Below are 20264 nucleotides of genomic sequence, written 5' to 3' on the forward strand. Positions count from 1 at the left end.
AATTTACTATGCCACCCCTACTCTCGCTACTATGCCACTTTTGTGTGATTGTTAAAAGGCACAAGTTGTGAAATTCCGCGCAGTGCTCGATTATTATACTGTATGGTAGTGTGGGACATTGCAGTTAGGTGGATGGAACATAGCACGCACACAGGGAGGGTGGAGGGTGGCGATGGGGGTAGGTCGCTGGCCGGGTGACAGTCACGTGACAGAGGGAGAGCAGGAGGGGGTCGACTAGCGACAGGATGCAGGTGTGCGGATATGGTTGGGAGGGGTGGAGGATGAAGAGGTGAGGGGGAGAATGAGAGGAGACAGCTAATGCCAGCTGACTATTCTTGAGAGCTTTGGACTGACAGGTAACTTGAGCAAATAAAGCCGTTTTTACGAACCCTCCGTATTATGCCACTCTCGCTACTATGCCACTTTTGCTCGGTCCCGGTAGGTGGCATAGTAGGGAGATTTGACTGTAGTAGAAATTACAGAATCTGTGCCTATTGCAAAAAGAATTTAAATGTAAATGCATATGAACCTTTCATTTAATTGTTTTCTTTGTGTCAAAAAAGACAAGTTCTGAACTTTCTGGAGTTTTTGAAGAAGGTATGCAGGACAGCCAGCAAGCAAGGAGTTGCAATAATCAAGCCTCACACGTCTATGGTTTGGTGATATGGGCGATGTAAACATATTGATCGATCTGGAGCATTATTGTTATTTCGATGTTTTGGTATATTAAATGTTATCACAAGTAGGACAAAAAATATTGTTAAGAAGAAATTGATGCGTTCAGTTGGACAATGTCGTAATTTGGTACCGTATATAGAGAGAGATGTAATAATAATATAAGGAGAATGCTCTTATATATCGTTTAAGAACAAGAACGAAACATGGACGGCATACGATCGAGGGTCAGGAAAACAAGTAACATATATGAACTATAAACAAATAAACAACCATGCTAAACGAAGAATAAAATCAAATACAGAAAACACAAAGAGGAACCAAATAACAAGAACAAGAGCTGAGAGTAACATGATATATTACAAAAGAAAGGGTGTGGAAAAAGGATTAGCATTATGGGAAAAGGTTGAGGAGTCATGTTTACGGAAGAGGTGCGTTTCCAGTGCATGTTTAAAGGATACAATAGTGAATAGTGGGTATAGGTGGCAGATAGGTAGTAGTAAATGTTTGTTCACTAGATAAATATACTTTCGAGTATGCTTTTTTTATTTCTTTCCTTCGCCTAATCAACTGGCTATGGACGCTGGCGACTGACCGTCTCTTTTCGTCTTTTCTTTTAGAGCTGCTTTACGTTTGTGTAAACTGTTCATCTGTGCTTCTGTAATGCCACTTGCTATCTTCTGGATTGCTTTTCTGTGTGCCCCACATATTGCTTATTTATATAGGAACCACTTTAATTAATTGCTCGTTTAGTAGCATGCAGTCTTTACTGCCACATTACGTCATCCTTCTTTTGGATATGGGTGTCTCCAGCATAGATTTATCTCTCTGGTGTCGGTTCTGCAGTCCCTCCACGAATTTTTCTCGACTATTTGTGTAACTGCTGTGCAGGGCCGCCGGAAACCAGCATGTATGGTCCTCGATCATGGCAGACGACCTTTCCGGGTCCCTTGCAATACGTTATTTTCTGGCTGCCAGTCGTAGACCACGAACTAATATCGCAAGAGGCCAATCGAGTGAGTCTCGGCAGACAGATATCACAGGGTTGTCCATGGGACATATTTTCTATCCCATCCCATCCCATGGCAATTTATGCCTGTCCCATCCCATCCAATCCCATGGGACGTTTCCCATGGGATTCCCATGGTAATAACATTCCTATGGACAACACTGCGCATTGCACACATGTTAACAAAGTCATGGCATAATGAAACTGGAATAAAAATATATTTTTCCTGTGCTTAAAAAGTCTGACAATGCAAATTTCAGCGTAAATTTATTTTACAATATCAAGTATCGACTACCATGGGAAATACAAATGTGTGCTGTCCCATCCCATCCCATCCCATGGGACGTTTCCCATGGGATTCCCATTCCTATGGACAACACTGGATATCAGTCCATCGATATATGTCCATGCGTAGACTGTAAAGCCACGAACTAATATCCCTAATATAATATCCCTAATATAACTAATAATAAATACACGTTCATGGTTAAGCGCCTAGAAACTTTCCAACTTGACTTCTCCGTTTCTGACACTGGTCCTCGGTACCTGTCCGAACTCCCTCCCATCTATACACCCGCACGAGTTATTCGCTCATCTTCTGACACCAAAATAAGAGTCCCACGTACTTATATGTCCCACCTCTGACCGCATGTCCCACCTGCTCATAAAATGTCCCGGCGGGACGCCTAATATGTCCCGCTTTCGTCTAAAATGTCGATCAATGTCCCGCTTGTACAGTATTTAAAAATCAAAATTAAATCAGACTTTATTGTCTGTCGAGGATACCCAAGACAGAAATTATTCTTTTGCTCACAAGGGCAGGCATGCATACTCACACAGACATCCGATTACGGTACATTGATTAGCATTCGTGCCTTTGATTTTGAGTTTTGCCTATCGCCGTTTGATTAATAATTTCACATTTGTCTCCTATAGTTTACTGCCTATCTCTCCCACAGGATAATTACTACAGGTCGCTTTAGTGATAATTAACATTGTCCAGATCACTGCAGTAAAGTGTCGAACATCAGAAAACAGGATCGAAATGATCGATCGAAGATCAATCGCTATAGATGGCTTATCAGAGCGTGTTAATATTCAAAACAACAGTAAAACACACGTACTGAATAAATTAATAATAAAACGTAATTCTACACATAAGAGAGTCAAATTTTAGAAAAAGATGTGTTATCGGGTACTTTTTTTGGAAGTATGTATGCCATGGGTGGATGGGGGCAGAGAATTCATAAACGTTGGGTCCAAAAAATTATAGCTCGATCGATCTTTCCACAGGGGGAAAGAGTAAAAAAAAAAAAACTCAGTGCAGGTGTTCATCTGCACAACAAGTGCAGCAATTTCATAAAATAATAATAATGATAATAATAATTAATAAACGCAAGATTTGTAGAGCGCATACTCATGCACACTCGTAAGGATCGAACGATCCGGATCGACATGCATGTATATTGGAGCCTTTTTGGAGGGACAGAAAAACAATCAAACAACACATAACCGATGGATCGAAGGATCAACAACAGTATTGATGACGAATAAAAGACAAATATAGAACACGCAAAGAAGAACCAATTAACTATAACAATGACTGAGAGTATCGTACGTGATTTAGCAAAGGCCCGACGACGATTAGAGAAGTATAGCAAAAAGCGGGGTAAAGGGTGTGACAAGCATTGTGTGGATTGTTGTTAGGAGTAATGCTCAAGGAAGATGTGCATTTTCAGTACACATTTAAAGAATTCGATTGAGGGTAGGTGGCGTATATGGAAAGGCGGGGAGTTCCATGTAGTTTTGTTGCACACGTAACAAAAAATATTATATGTGACGTTCATCATTAAAATTTTAAAAACAAAACTCTTGCACAACTTTTATGCCTACAAAGTTCACATGAATGACGTAAATTCGCTCTACCCTTACAGAGAACAAAATATCAGGAAGAACCATAAACTTGTATTACTGGACTGCTGGCAGACGATTTTTCCCCCAGTTAACTACTACAAGGAGGCATGAGACTGCAAGGCTTCCGGGCTAGTCACAATCTTTGTTTAGGCTCGCCGAGACTAACAGTCGAGACCTTCGCTAGACGCTAAGCGATGGTCTTGGCAATCCACCTATACTGGTCCATGGAAGAAATGTGGAGAAAAGTCTCGTACTTTCGAGTCCACCCCCGCACACTTTATATTTGTAATGAGCGCAAAATTTAGAACGTTTATAAAATTTCCCATGTGATTATACTACACACGCAATTGTGGTACATGTAACAAAATATTTCCTCTACTGTTTGATTGACGTGATCTCTCTTTTACCGAAAATGACGGAGTTTTCGTAAATCGAGAGAGTAGGATGGCTGATGCAATAGGTTATTTAAGGAAATATAGTGACAGTTAAACAAATATTTCAGTAATGTGCTGAGCAAATCAAGTAAGCTATTCAATTTAAAAGGGAACTAGTTATAGCAGTATTATCACACAATTTGTACATTTTGATAGACTGAAGCAAAATTTATGTATTTGTGTGGAACTATATTTTGTACGCCGTGTGATGACGTCACAGTTGGGTGTTCCAGTTCTATCTTTATATCATTATACAAATGTCTCACCAAGAAGAAGCATAAGGAGCACTTTGCGTTCTCAAACGATGGCCATCTGTAAACAACAGAGAATTATCAGTGAAAAGAGTTATCTGCCAGTCTTTAACAGCAATCATTTAAAGTTTTCCGACGATTTTCTGCGGTCAAAGTGTACCGTAAGCCTGTCGACGCATTTCACTGAAGTCACGGTTGACACAGTTCGCCATTTTCGTGCGTTGATATTGGAATCTCATTTTTTGTGCGAATGGCTGTCTAACAACCCTACTTCTGTCGGTTGAATTTGAACCTGTGTCTATTTCTTAAAGTGTTGTGATGAAGGCTACATCTGGGGGACAACGGCGAACATTTTATCACGATAAACCCACACATGATGGTGTAACCGGGACGACCCAGATTTCAAAGCGCACGATGCCGCCTCTCCTTCGCCTTGACAGCATAGGTGAGGTTTCGTCAGTCAGCTTTGGTCCAGGAGAAAGAATGGGTCAACATAAGGTGCAAAGTAATCGTTGCCATTCAGTAAACAAGGCGGTCATTGCCACTACCAAATTTTTAAATAATCTAGTAGGAGCTACCCCAATGTCAGCACACAGTGCTGCACCAATGACACATGGTCACCATTTGCCAAAGGAAGAAATGAGTTTCCTAGCAAGCAGAGTTGTTAATTCAGCTTCCACGATGGCTACATTTGAAAAAGAGCGTGTTGTGAAAGCATCTTCACCACAATCAAAAGATGACAGGTACGGACAGTGGGGTAAACGTTACCCATTGATGCCACCGGGAATATTTCCTTGCCATGTATTCAATGCCATGCAGAGTCAAATGCAGTTCATGAATTTGCCTAAGGAATGGTATAGCCCATTTATTGCAGGTAATGGAATCGTTGGGTCTGTCAGTGACTCAGTTTTAGACAGACTTTCCCGCACTGCTACAAGAAGAGAGACATCTTTTTCTGAAGTTGTGAACTCCAAATCACCACAGATGCCTTCAGAAGAGAGAAATAGTGTCTGTGAAGTGCCAGTTAATCAGACAGTGCTTGCTGAGTCAGGGGCAGCAATGGGAGAAATGTGCTGTGATGAATCAACACCAAGTGCACCTGTTTTAAATAAAGTGACTGATTTTTCTTCCTGTGCCAGCAGTACTAGTAGCAGTAGCAAGTCACAGAATTCTCCACAAACTGAACTTCGAGGTGCATCATCTGTAGACAGTGAAGATGATTTCAGTGAGGAGGAAAATGATAATGGTAAAACTGTTGAAGTGGAGGAGGAAGATGACATAATCTTTGAGGATTCAGTGGATGGTGCAGCTCTGCCTTCTTGTAAGGCTGATCTATATTTTAACAGTGGTGATGATGACAATGATGATGATGACGATGATGAAGATGATGGTTTCTGTATTCAGCAATTGTCGGAAGTAAAATCAGATGATTCCTCTGATTGGGATGATGAGGAGGACATTGATGAAGATAGAGTTCAGGGCATCGAGTCATGCTCCTTTGGGCTAGCGTTTAAAAGTCTTGCTAGCTTCCTGCCTGGACACAAAAAGTGCAGCTCCGAAAATATTTTAGCCAACAATACTTGGCTAAGCCATTATGGCCCAGAACAGCTACCATCTAATAGAAGTTCTGTTAAGGTGAGTTGATACTGCAGAATAGTCACATATTTGTCTAAATGGCTGTTTTCATTATTTCTAGAAAACAACTTATTTAAAACACAAAAGGCAAAAGGTCTTTCTCATCACTTAGTTTAGACTACGTGAGTAATGCATATTTTGTTGTCTAGTGCTAGGCTTATGCATTCAAGCATATTAGAGTTCATATTTAAAGGGCACTTTCTCCCCTCCTTAGTGCTTTTTTTGCATATTATTTCATGTGTAGATCCCTTACATTTTTTGTTTTAGTGCTTGATGGGTGGGCTTTATTATGTTAGTTGTCTTACATGTAAATTCTCTATCTGAATGTGATGTATTGCAGGTTACATTTAGCTGTGGCAAAGGAGTGGATCAAGAGATTTGGTATGACAAAGAGGCAGAAGAGGTTTTTACTCCAACTTTTATGGAGCTGGCACTGGAGAAAAAGGATGGCACACATAAAAGTAAAGCCAAAAAGCATTGTTCCAGCTGATGATTTGTTTAGGTTAGCTTAGAGTAAGAACTCATCTTCCTAGTTGTGAATTGAGACTTGAAAGACTGTGATTATTTGTATGTGATAGTTTTGTAAATAAACTTGTTTAGGAATTTTTTTCTAATGATGAAGCTAATTTTTTTTGTCATGTTGTGAAAGCACTAAGAGAATGTCATCAGAATGCATGAGTTTGATTTTTTTTCATTTCCTCCACCCTTAAACCTCTTAGCACAGCATAACAATATAATTACTTAATAAAAAATGGCGTATAACTTAAGACTTTGAAGACATCAGAGGGTGATGTTTGTGTAATGGCTAACCCGAGTGAAAAATTATCCTAAAAGAACTGGTTATAATGTAGTATAAAACTAGATCACAAAATCTAACATCAGAATTGTGACTGAGTTTTGGTAAGAGATGAAAACATTTTTTTTTTAATGACATCATGAAAGTATCCTTGCAGTTATAGTAATGCCTTACTAACGTGGTTAAAGCTATTGGATTGAATGATTACAGAAACTAAAGTGTATTTCAATCTATGCGTGATTATTTATTTTGGTGACAAATTATAACTATGTTGTATGAATCTGTCATCAACATGGACAGAGCTTAATTTCATGTTTGACTTGGGTTAGGTTGTGAAGAGAGAAAATTGGCATGTTTCAGATGATGAGTGATGGGTTGTGTATGTATAAATTGGCAAAGTGTTTAAGTGCTTTAAAAAAAAAAAAGAATCAAAATTTTTCTGAACACAAATATGTAGTTGGTTCCCAGTTTACAACACCTATGTAGTTATCAGTAATGTCAGTGTATTATGGAAACTATCTCAAGTATAATGAACCATTCACTAAATGTTTAAGTTATTGTTAGAAGGGAAGTGTTAGCTATACATAATGTAGTCACTTCATTGTGGTTGTACACAACCTCAGTGTGAAATTTTAATTTTGGGGCACCATGAGTTGATGGATTAGACAGAAAGGGTATTTAAACCAAAAAAAAATTGTAGCCAGAAATCCAATAAATGTCAGCTGTTAAGTTTTATAGGTAATCCAGACTGAATCTTTTGTAACCCCCTTTTTTTGGGGGGAATGGTTTGTAGGAATTTTACTTTGCAGTGTCAGCATAGAGACACAAGTAACAGTTTCATAAATTGCCATTATGGTGGCAGTTTCAGTTGGCCAATGTTTGACAGACCCTGATTTTTTTTCATTTTAGTAAATTTCTTGAAAGCAATTGGAACCAACTCACTCCCATACTTTGTAGTTTGTGTTAGCAAGAACCAAGAGTTTTGTACATTGTGAAAGACTGCACCCTAGAACAGTCTACTAAGAAGGCAGAATATTACAAGTTAGCCTTACTCCGTCCCAGTCAAATCACTGTTGTTTCACCGCTAATGAACATATGTTAGTCATTTGTTGGAAGAATTGTAGAGAGATCAGTGTTTTTGTTCTGTGAATGATTGTAGAGTAATTCAGTATGGTTGTAGCGTATTTACACCTCTGAGGCGGTATCTGTTGAAGTACATCCCTGGGATCTGTAGGATGTCAGATGACTTAATGTCTGTGCCCTACTGCAGGGTACTTATAGGTTCTTGTGCCCTTTGTTCTTGTATCAAATTCAGCCAGTGCACAGTTGAACTCACTGGTTTTTCTCTTCTGAAGCATATTTTAAGAGTTTATTAGAAATTTATCCATGTGCTATAAAATAAAGAGGTAATGTCATCAGCACTCATCTTTCCTATCCCTTCCCCTTTTGTTTTAGAAAAGGCATAACATCACTTGGTTATAGCAGGGCTTCACAACTCCTTTTTGCAGGGGAGGTAATGTGCTGAATACATGAATGAAAATTAACATTCATGCAACTTTACTTCAAGTATAAGATAGAAGAGTCTATCTCTTTATGTATATTGCAAAGCTATAATGTATGTGTGCCTTATAAGCAAATTCAATTATCCATTTCACAGACTTAAAGAAAATGGTTGAAAGTTCATGAAATAGGGTAAATTAAGCTTCTGAAGTATAACCATAGGCGTATTTTGTTTGCAAAACCATACTTTTGTGATAAGATGGTCCAGCTGCCTTTTCAATTAAAAAGAAAATCTCATTTCTGTTTATAGTACAAGTAATCAAAATGACGGTGTCTAGTCATCAGTTTGTCTGTAGTATTTGTTTCATATATTGTTTGTAGCAAGTCATTTCATTCTATTTGGTCACCAAATCTTTTTTTTTTTCCTGGTTTATTTTACTGATTGTAGTTCTTAATTCTTGGCAATGGAAAACATGTCAAACCATTATCAGTGCTTTACCATTTTGAAAAAAATGGCAAACCATTTCTTTGAAGGACGATTAACAGGGTCAGATGTTGATAAGCAAGGGAGTGATCGCTTTTTGAAGTCTAGGTCTTGTTGGAATGACAGGAAATGGTGATTTTGCTCATTTGATGTTATATTTATTTTTATTCTTAATGTTCTTGTCTTTAGAATTGTTGTAAAGAAAATGGCTGCAGATGTGATTTTTTTGGCTGTTCATACAATTTCCTGTGAAATAATGGTTTAGTGGAACTTTTTTTTTTGTAATATCAAATTTGACAGAAAACATGCCTGTGAGATGGTATATATTTTCCTTGATATTAAAAGAGTAAGACAGTTATGTTCAACAATGAAAATAAAACAGACTTGTATAATTTTGTCAGCTCAGCTTTGCATTATCTGTTAATAACCAACAGTTATCCAAAGTTAGTTTTTTAAAACATTTTGATACACTGCAAATAACCTATGTATCATTTATGGCTGCCAAGTACTGGTGCATTAGATGTAACAGACTTCTGTCATTTCATCATCTGACATCTATATAGCAACTTGCACATTCCACCATGGCCCATTCCTCAGGACACCTGATGAGATTTCTATCATTTCCTTGGTGGCGGTGTGGTATTGGGAAGCTTGGTTTATTTCTTTTCTTCTGATAGATCTTTAAATATGCCATTCTGGGTGGGGGACTGACTTAATTTGCCTCAGTCATAAAATTTCTGAAGCAGACCATTCAGATGCCTTCTGCTGGTTGAAAAAACATTCCGGTATGCTACTTTTCACTTGCCAATAAATGAATATAAAATAAGCAGTGTTATTGTGGTTTGTTTTTGATTTTACATTTTACCAAGAAAACATGCCAATAAGAGTGGATGTGTGCAAATATGGAAAGCATAAGAAATGTATATTCTAAGGAGTTTTATAGATAGTAACTTTTTTGTAAGTTTATGGGTGGGGAGCAGTTTCATGAAATAAAATGGAGAACCATATAGAAGAAGTGCACAAAAGACTTACCACATACACCCAAGTACCTCAAGTTTTCTAAGCATTCTGAACATAGAAATAACTAAGCTTTAAAAGGTTTATTTGTTCATTATGTACATAATACATGTATTGGGAGGTTTTTCTAATAATAGAATTTCTGTCAAGCTCTTTTGCAAGTGGAGAATGGTTATATTTCCTAGGTTACAAAAGCAGCCAAGGACTGCTTGCTGGTCAATTTCATATAAACAACTCTAGGTATCGATGGGTATGCTTTATGAATTCATTTGGGAGTATGTCCTGAAGGCCAAAAAAAGCAGACTCATCTGAAAAGTCTGTGTAAAAGTTTAGCTCAGCAACTGTTACAAGAACTATAAGCTCAAGACTTGTGATTATATCATCTCAAGAGCTGGGCCTCTATGTGTAATCAAGACCAACAACTTCAGATGAATGGATCCATGTGTCATTTGTAGTTTTCAGCAGACATTGCAAAGGTGTCAATGGCTATTGTGCAACAACTAAATTCCTGTACGACCACCCAACAAGTAGTATTCTGCTTTCTCCATGATACAATGTTTTAATGTTCTCAGAATGTGTCTTGGTACTTGAGTGCAAAGATGACTATATTTATCTACGTTTACTTTTTATTACACACAATAGAAAGTTGTGAAAAACAAATGCCACAACGATTGATAATGAATTAGTATGTATGAAAGCATTATCTGCAGCAAACCCATCTTTATTTTTTTGGTGCAAGTGATGGAGCTTGGTATTCAGCCAGTTCTTCATAATGCCGTTTGTGAGAAAGTAATCTGATCTCCAGCCTGTCCATGGCCTCTTCAAAGTATCCTGGGCATGACAGCTCGACATTGTAGGTGTTTGCCTGCACCACAAAAATAAAAATGCCAACACTTGTGCAAGGGGTTAACAATTTGGTCTGCATGTATCAGAGAAAACTCTGGATTGTTTCCTCTGAATGTCCAAATGAAGTCAAGCAAAGGTGTTCATCCAACTCTGTGATGTTCTTTACCAATAAAGTAGCAAAAGAAATAAGAGGGAAGCATGGCATCCAGATGCTACCTCAAGCTACAGAAATCTTTTTGCTGTTGATGGTGCTGCATTGATCTCTGAACCTTTTGTTGGACTGCAAAACCAACTGAATATGCTTAAGCTGATAGATTAAAACTGTGAACTTAATACCACCAAATATCTAGGAATGTATTTCTCAACTAAGATGAGCTTTAATGTGATATGGAGTGAATTATGCATGAAAGGAAAGAAAGGAATGTGTGCTTTGATTGCAGACACAGTTCAAAGAGAAAGAAAGAATATTGTTAACAGTGGGACCAGAGAAGGATGTCTGATAAATTTCTTTTGTCTGATACATAGCACAGAGAGGTCAGCACTAGAAGACTGAAGAGACTGGTTTCATCTTTTTTTTGAGCATCAGTAGTTTAGACAAGGCTTCAATGAACTGCAACCATACATAAAGACTTAAAAAATGGTGACTGTAAAGTGTAAAGAGAGGTTGAACAGAATTGTAGATGAGCAATAGCTACTAGTATTTCTGTGCATTTTATTGAAAGATGGGAAACATTTGATAAAGTAACCTCCAGAGGCAACTCCTTGTATCCCTGCTAGTATAATATACAAAAAGTGTCCACTTCCAATAATATAATATCAACTCATCACCCCAACCCTGTTTCTTACCAAACTTTTTAAAAGTTGGTAAGCAGCATGTTGCCATGTTCACCACCTGCCCAACATTTGTGTTAGGTAAATCGTAGCAAGATAACAGATTGGGGCTGTACATGCAAAGATAGTGAGCTTAGACAAAAGGACTCACCAGTTGTAAGGTAGCCAGGAATAAACGGCCTATCTGGAAGATAGGTTTGCCAGCTACAACCTGGCGAAATGGAATTTTCTGGTTTCTCCGCAAGGGTTCTATTACTTTTGTTCCATACTTGTGAATGTCAAACTGCTCTCTCTGCTCCTGTAACATTTTTCACACATGAATGCACACACCTGAACACATGAAAACTTTACTTGTGTTCTGTTTCAAACTAATTACTCAACTTTTCAGTAATATTTTATGCTTTAATCTTCCTTATTATGGTATGCATTAGAAACTTCTGTCAGTAACAGGACTGTTAAAATATAATATTAATTTTAGAAAATAATCTCAAAATAACCCAAATCAAAAGTGTATCATCACAAAGAAGTTAACGCACTCTTCATTTATGTACCAGTCTAGCACTATGAGTACACATACTTTAAAATTTAAACTTTATACCTCTTCTTGCAATCGTGGAATGATTTTTTCTTCCCATTCAGCAACTCGCTTAGAAAGTTCTGAAATCTGGACATATTTAGCAGCACTTTCCAAATAGTTTTCCTGAAACCAATGAAGATAATCAGCACATACAGTGATCAAAAAAAGAATATATATATATACAAAATGACCATTCTATTTTCACAAGACGTTTCAGTAATCAAAGGTATAAACATTTGCTACTACTTTTTTCCCCTAAGGTTTTCTTGATGACTAAAAAGGAAAAACTGTGATGCAACTTTGTAATAACTATTACTGTATTCCATATTTCAAAGGTAGCATGTTTATATCATTTTGTTCCTTTTACTATTCCTTACTTTCATGTACAAGAACATATTTCAGAATGCATAATACTACATACCACATGCTGCCTGACAAGCTCTTCATAACTGTTTCCAACAGATCCAGAAGAGCCTGTGGGTAAACACAGAGATGTATGTCTAAACAAAAAAGTTACACAAACTACCCCCACTTCCCACTTTTTTTTTCAAACAGGTAAAATCAGCTAAGCACTACACCTAGATATTTAAATGCAAATTGGAAGCCTGAATTATTCTTAAACAGAATATCACAGGTGACTTGCAATTACTGCACAGCAGATAGCACACTTACCAAGAGAATTGATAAATTCTCCTCCAAAGGCCACAACTGGCCCAAAAAGATTGTCCTGCATCTGAAAATGTGATGGTTCAAAGTTGTCACCTCCATCCCCATCATCCCTGCTATCTGCAGCACATTGTAAAATAATTTCATTGTAGATGTGAAATATAGTTATAATTTTTGTTGGGCTAGAAGGAAGGGATGTGAGTGGATGAGTTATTTGACACAAACAATAAGTTTACATATAACCCTTCCCAGCATATTCCTAATGCCAAAATGTCAGATGGCAGCTTATGAGTGCATATCTGACGATGTAATGACAAGATTCATAATCTGACATTTTACATCAGATTACACAGGCTCTAATTGTGTGTATTGAACACTAAAAAAAAAAACTCTGAAGAAGTTTCATGTTTTAAAAAAGCAAACCAGAAAACGCTATTCAAAAGATATTTCAAATGCAAAATACTTGGATCATCAGTTTGAGCTGGCCAATTATCTTCAATGTCATTCTCTTCTAGCAGTTGCTCATCTATTTGTTCCTTAACGTCCAGCTGTATCTGTGGGAATAAAGTGAAAAAAAGACTGGTCATATGCATTAGCACAAAAATAGAAATATATAAAGATAAATTCAAGCATACACACATACACAGGTGACACAAAATTGGAGAACTAGATTCTTCCAAAACAATAAATAAAATGTTACCATCCTCTACCATTTATATCCTTAAAAGAAATCCAAAACAATACAATGATGATCCCATGCATGGAATAAAAATCACTGCTCATTACCTGTTGCTTTCTTTTCTGTTTCTGACTTTCTTCTCTTCTTTTAAACTCCTTCCAGAACATGTCATCAAATTCAGGAAATGTTGGGACTTTTGCTGGATCTTTAGGAAACTTTGGTCTGTGAGAAAAGACTTTCCAGAAACAGTTAACATAAGCAGTTTGAATTAAACTTTTTTCCCCCAACACAACAGAGATTATGGCACAGTTTGATTAAATGAAGCTGTATTATCCCAATGACAAATCACTAAAAAAAAGTGCTGAGGCATATGAGGCTTTCTAAGATTGATCAAACTGGTTGACTCACATTCACTCCTTGAGCTAAGTGTTTTGAAGTTTATATTCATCTTTATCCTGGGAAGTCTACAAGCATTTCTTATTGAAAAATATTAATCACCCTCAATGCAGAATAGATACTAAAATAGTTTGATTAAAGTCACTTAAGCGAAAATGTACCTTTTGATGAAAAGATGCAAAATCTTTTAGCTGATTTAATAGGAAAATCCTCGACTATATGTCTAGCATGGTAATAAAGTGAAGATTTCTCCCAAAGCATATTTTAACGACATACTGACAAGCATATGGTAAATATCAAACATACTTTAAGAAATGTTGAATGACTAACTGCAAATGCAGAAGATTCAATAATATAACATGCTGTACTTCCATAAGATTACAAAGAACAACTTTGAAACATGATGGCAAGCTATAGTCGTTGCACAAAATAGGAGCAACCTCACGATGAAACCAAAAGCATATGCACCATATAATCTATCAATTGCAGAGTTTAATAGAAGTAGCACTATCCAAGGGAGATAACTTGAAGAGGCAGGGATATAAATAAGAAGTTCTCAATCTCACGTTGTCATAAACACTAACCTCGTGCCTGCACAAAATCTAAGATGGGTTGCAGCTTTTTTTCTAGTCCTTTTCGCTTCCGTTTCTTTGTTCCAGACTGCTCTACGCAAGGAGGTAGTTTAAAGGTACGCCCAACTTTCTGCTTCTTTTCACACAGTGTTCCAGCACTGTATGGATCTAGCATGACCCAGTGGTCCACATGCTGTAGATAATTAACACTTTGTCATAGTAATTATCTGCAGACTAATAGCTAAGTATTGAGAAATATATTTTAACACCTTTTAACATTGTTCAGAAAAAACCCCCAACATATTTAGCTTGATTCTCTATGTATAAAAAATATTAAAAAGCCACAATTTTTTAAAGGGGGAGGGGAATAAAGGCACTACTAAAAAATATCTTACAGGCTTTGGCAAAGCAAATTGAACTTTTTTGGGTAGAAGTTGTTGAGGGACAGTCTCCAGCTGCAATAAAATAAACAACTTTTATGGACTACATTTTGTAGTGTAAAATATATCATCTCAATCCTTTTCTCAAAAGTAAGTACAATTCAATATTCTTAATTTGGGAAAGCAGCCAATCTGCTATCTTATGTTAACTTTATGTGCTACAGACTGAAAGTTATCTGACATAGTATTTAATACTATTCTGTTATATACCTGTTTTTCACCTTCATCTTCTGGTACCTGCTCAAATACATCGTCTCCTCCATCCTGCACTGTACAAGTAGGAGAGAAAATCAACATGAACTTACATAGATTTAGATTTAGAATTAAATAGATTTAGTCTATTTTTATTGTATTCTTTTGACTTAAAAGCATGGATGTAAAAAAAAAATAAAACAACAACAACAACAAAAACAACAACCCAGGAGTGAGTTGAAGCACCAAAAACACGAATGAATGAGCACCAAAAACACGATAAACTAACAAAAACACAAAAATTGCAGAGAGCAATCTCCCTCAAGCCATATTTAGATTCATTCAGGCATTAGAATTTATAGACCAAATGTGTTCTTTCTTTCTTTTCCACCTCTGCATGTTCAAAATAAACTTGATGACACCACTGCCAGGTTTATGTGGATGGGAGGTATATTTTTATCTGTTATATACATTCATGTACAATCACAGTATAGAAGACAGATGTGCTAGTGTTGCATTTGTATTGGAGAAATTTGCTACACATCATTTTATCATCACATTCATTTTTATCTCCCACAAAGTACCATTACTCTGCATGGTTCCTATAACTTTTAGATTTCTCTTCAAAGAAAGTGTTTTTTGGTGCAAGCCATTCATTTTTTTCGTTTATAGCATAAATTTGATAGGACACATTGCAGATGTCTACCAAAGTCAAATTCAGCTTTGTTATTTCAGCTTTTCCCCCTCTTCCTAAAGGTCTCTTTCTATTGCTAAAAAATGCATGTTTCCATTCTGAAAACATGAACACAAACAATTTTCAGTTGGTGGTGAACCAATAGTTCTTTAACCCCCCCAACCAAACAAGTGTTTTTTTTTCTAAGTTTAAATGAATAATATTACAATTATTTTCAGATAGGTAGTTTAGTTTGAAAACACAATCTCAGCTCATTATCTTACTAAACCTTCCTCTTGACAAACTTTGTAGCAGAATGGATTTTCCCCAGAGTTACCCCTAGTTCATATAACCTCTTTATGTCAACAATGTGAATTAGGACCTGCACGTGCTATCCATCTTTCTTGGAAAGAAAAAGTTTGTAGGATAGCCTCTTTATCTTCATTTGCTTCGTGTATTCCCTGAAAGTTTCACCATTTTTTTTAGGGCAAGCACCTTTGCTGTGATATAACTTTTGTTTCTTGCTCAGCATAAAACACCAAGACTCTTCCCCTTTCTCATATTATAGCAGCCTTAACTGAAATATGCTTATGCATTTTTATACAGAGGGAATAAGTGGAAGAAAGACAAAATTTTATTTTTCTATATTAGTTTCATGAACATCTTATCCAAGTTCTGCAGAATTGGTTATCAGTAAAACCAATTTTAATCAGCACAATGTAAATAAGAGTACATTAAATAAGATTACACAGCACAATTGAATATTCTTATGTTACTAAATGATCAGCCCACTCTCTAACCCCTTGTAAATCCATCATTTCATGTTTTGGTTGAGAGGGCACAAAAAGATTCTCTTTCTATGCCAATAAAGCATAGTGGCTAGAACTACAGATCAACATGAAATACATACTGGATACATCTGCACATTGGAGATCTGCTCTTTTGTTCTCAGGCACATCTACATCTTTGACTCCTTCCTCTGTTGTTTCAAGTTGTCCTTTGTCTGTACACATCATGTTTCAATTCACTAATACTGGGCATAAGGTCAAAAAATTTTATGCTCAACAGATTTTTTTTTAGCCCATAATCACCTACACTTAACACTGCACCAAAACATGTAGGCTTATACTAGAAGAAGCTAAAACACATTAAAAACAGACAGTTAAAAAAAATGGGGTTCTTAAAAAAAATTTTTTTTCACCAAAGTTAACAACAGCTTCACTCACTGTGAACTGGAAATGGCGTTGATGATGCCAGAAGACGGAGATGTGAGTGAATAAAGGGAAGAAGGTTGGAATCAAGATAGACACCTCCCTCTGGCCGCATTTTGCTGCGATTCAGCTGGAAATCTGACAGGTTCCCTAGTACTTCTCCCTTGTGACTAAACCCACAGTTATTGATATTGATACACAATATTGAAACAGCAAGTTAATTACAATATCACCTACTGAAATACAGCAAACGTTGTAAGTACAAGTGCACGCACAAACACAACTTAAACTTACTCATGATAGGTAAAAAGGCATTATTTTACAATAATACTTTTACAGATTCTATGTAATATCTACAGCTAAGTAAGTATTTGCACTACACTAGCACTGGTGAACACTGTTTTAGAAATTTAAAAAGAAAACGTTCTTAAAAATATAAAGACTAAACAAAAATCCTGCACAAACAGTGTAACACCAATCAATTATTCACTGTAAATTTTACTTCAGGAGTTCATTTGGTTCCTTTTCGCCTTCTTCTTGTGCAACAAGATTGGCTGGGGTTCTAGGAAGTACTTGTGATTCCTGGAAGACATATTATGAACCAATCCTCCTCCTTTATTATTATCATTAATATCTTGCGATTTAAACTCCCCCCCCTATCTAACAAAAACAAAAAAAAGATATTGCTTCCTTCCAGATTTATTTTCCATGCCTTTGATATTTACATCATCTTGCATGTACCTATGCACAATGCATACACATGAATGTAAGCACGCATGTGCACACACACACACATACACAGAGAATCATTTTAACATACTAAATTTTAAATTTGCTTTTACCTTGCCTGGGTCATCATGGTTCTGCAGTTTTTCTTGCTTGGTCTCTTTTGTATCATCCAGAACAAGAAACTGGAAGGGAACAGAAAATATGACTTAGACAATGTAATTTTGTTAAGTGTTGATATGACAAATAAAAAGCAACATAAAGATAATAAAAGGGAAAGGACAATGGTTAACTCGATGCTTGTGAGTACACATCTTTGGAGCAGTGGAACAAATGATTGATTACAAAGAAAATACAGTAGTATAAAAAATGTAACCACTGCAGAAACACTAGTATTTCATACCTCTTCCTTGTCCTCTTTGTTGAAGTCTGCATCAGCATCATTACCATCTTCATCAACTGATGATTGTTTTTTCTGCTTTCTATTTATAAAATTAAAAAGTTTATGTCATTGTCAGCAAAATATATTCCTAGGGTTCCACTTAAATGCCCAGACCACAACAATGACAACCTGAATAAAATTATTATGTAACCAACACTAGGAAGTTTATAAAAATAATACTGGGCTTTTTCAACATATAAATTATTAATCAAATGAGACTAGCATGCCAATCCAAATAAAATCCCATAAAGGCAAAACCAACTGATTCATTATTTTTGTACACTTACTTTTTATTTGCAATCATATCCAGCACTTGATAAACAAGTGTGTACAGGTACTCCACCTGGAGACAAAAACAGCAACTGTTACATAAATTAAGTAATAGCAACACACTTGTGCCGAAGCAAGGCTCTTTTTGACAGTGGAAGCCAGGTTTTTTAAACCAAAGCCACGTCATGTATAAATCCTGTGCTATAATACATGCATTGCTTCAAAAACAACAAACAAACAAAATGATTATTAACAAGAAGTATACTTTTGGTGTGGTAAAAAAAGACAGTCTTCCATTAAATGCAAATTCAAAATTTTCACTTTTCCTGATGCTGTTTTAGTCAAATGGCCTATATGTTTCCAAAAGACTAAACTGATAAGATAACAGACAGCAAGGAAAAGAAAGCACTACTGATCTTGAACGATACCTTTTTACTGTAAACACAAGCTGATCCTTGGATAAGAAGGGCAGCTTCTGCAAAGTTCATGGTAGTCTGGCCATTATTAAACGTGATGACAATCTTCTCCAACTGCAATTCAAGTAGATCCATTTACTCAGCAATATTTTAATTGGCACATGAATGAACATGATATTAAGTTATTATTACACAGTTACAAACATTAATGTGGTTGGTTCTTTCAAACATAAAATCTGTTAGGTATATAGTTCTTAATTACTTTTTTCATTCAAGTAAATAACCAAATACTTATACAGAAAAGCTGTTCACTGTTAAATGGTAGATGCATGGACTGTACAACACTCTCTAACCTTAAATGTCACCATTACAATTTTACATGTGGTCAAAAAGTCAAATAATCCTTATTTCGCACATAGCCATATTTTTGTAAAGATGTAATTTTACTTTTTATTATTTTATTTCACCACAGATAAAACAAAACTACAAATAATAATAATAATAAAATGACTCACATCCTCTAAGTATTCCTCAAGGTATCCAGCGATGTCAACATCCCAATTACGAGTCAGATCTCTGATTGGCTGTAAGATGTGGCCAAATCTGGCCTCTAAATCCATAGTTTGCGAACTACCAACCATTTTGGTTGTTTTATGTTACATTAGTGTAAACAGGTCTTGGCTTCACAAACCCTTTTAAGCTGATCTGCCTTCCTGTTCATCCAACATAAAATCAGTAATGCATATACATGACATATGTGTAACTTTATCTGACTGCAGAAGATACAGGTAAATGAATAAACTAATACTTAAAGAGTCACTGTCTTTTTTTACGCATTTTTATTTGGGGATAACGAGAATAATACATGTAGTGATAACATAATAAAGCTCATCAAAGATTAGTTGTCTGTTGATGTAAGGCTTCCGCCTGTCCCTCCAACCCACCCACCCCTTGGCAGGGAAACTAATTACCTTTGCTTTTTATTAATATTACTAACATAAGAAACAAAACAGTATTCAAACTATCATCTCACGCATCATTTCTCCCTCTCTCTCTCTCTCTCTCTCTCTCACACACACACACTCATGACGGTATGTGCAATAATAATGTGTAAAACAGTAGGACTGGTAGTGCTAGTAGTATTGCCATCTGTAGCAGTCCATGACTCATAAACAGTACCAGTAATACATCAAGTAGAATACGAAAGAGATTGACACAAATTTAGCGTTTTGTTCACCTCTTTCGGAGATACCGACAACTTTCCAGACGATTTTACTATTACTGTCAAGATTTTACCGACACAGAATGTGTTGACATTTTCATGCTTGCCGCCTAAACGGTTTCTTCCATACATTACTGATAAAGGCGAAAATGCAATTTTTGGACCAATGAAACTTATTGTTATAAACGTAGTTCCTCCACACCTTTTGTTTCTTCCCATAGAAAAGAGTTGATAGTTTGCTGTCGGTTGATGCCTCTCAATCTTCACCATTCTGAAATCGGTTTTCTTCCTGTCTCAAAATATTGTTCACATATATACTGCACATTAAAAAAAACCCTCTTGTCTAATTTTTAAAAGTCTCGTCATAATGAAACGCGTTAGCTGGATCAG

General features: G+C 36.4%; 2 protein-coding genes across 3 annotated transcripts; one reads left to right on the forward strand and one right to left on the reverse strand.

Annotated features, from left to right (window-relative positions):
* Positions 1-4258: 4258 nt before the first annotated feature.
* Positions 4259-9525, forward strand: LOC112560228. The gene is made up of 2 exons (XM_025231914.1): positions 4259-5918; positions 6259-9525. Exons 1-2 carry the CDS (start codon positions 4602-4604, stop codon positions 6406-6408), a joined length of 1467 nt encoding a protein of 488 aa, XP_025087699.1. The 5' UTR covers positions 4259-4601; the 3' UTR covers positions 6409-9525.
* A 258-nt stretch (positions 9526-9783) lies between these two features.
* LOC112560227 (condensin-2 complex subunit H2-like) lies at positions 9784-20211 on the reverse strand. 2 transcript variants are annotated; one of them, XM_025231913.1, is made up of 19 exons: positions 20077-20211; positions 19168-19365; positions 18665-18766; positions 18254-18309; positions 17928-18006; positions 17641-17709; positions 17301-17380; positions 16814-16968; positions 16498-16590; positions 14933-14991; positions 14678-14737; positions 14295-14475; positions 13422-13549; positions 13099-13189; positions 12642-12755; positions 12391-12443; positions 11991-12092; positions 11544-11690; positions 9784-10580 (listed from the first exon to the last, which is right to left on the reverse strand). In XM_025231913.1, exons 2-19 carry the CDS (start codon positions 19291-19293, stop codon positions 10437-10439), a joined length of 1839 nt encoding a protein of 612 aa, XP_025087698.1. In that variant the 5' UTR covers positions 19294-19365; positions 20077-20211; the 3' UTR covers positions 9784-10436. The 2 variants fall into 2 exon arrangements, with proteins under 2 accessions (XP_025087698.1, XP_025087697.1); XM_025231912.1 differs by lacking the exon at positions 20077-20211 and adding an exon at positions 19890-20046.
* Positions 20212-20264: the final 53 nt, after the last annotated feature.

Source organism: Pomacea canaliculata, linkage group LG3, assembly GCF_003073045.1.
Source record: "Pomacea canaliculata isolate SZHN2017 linkage group LG3, ASM307304v1, whole genome shotgun sequence".
NCBI lineage: Eukaryota > Metazoa > Mollusca > Gastropoda > Architaenioglossa > Ampullariidae > Pomacea > Pomacea canaliculata.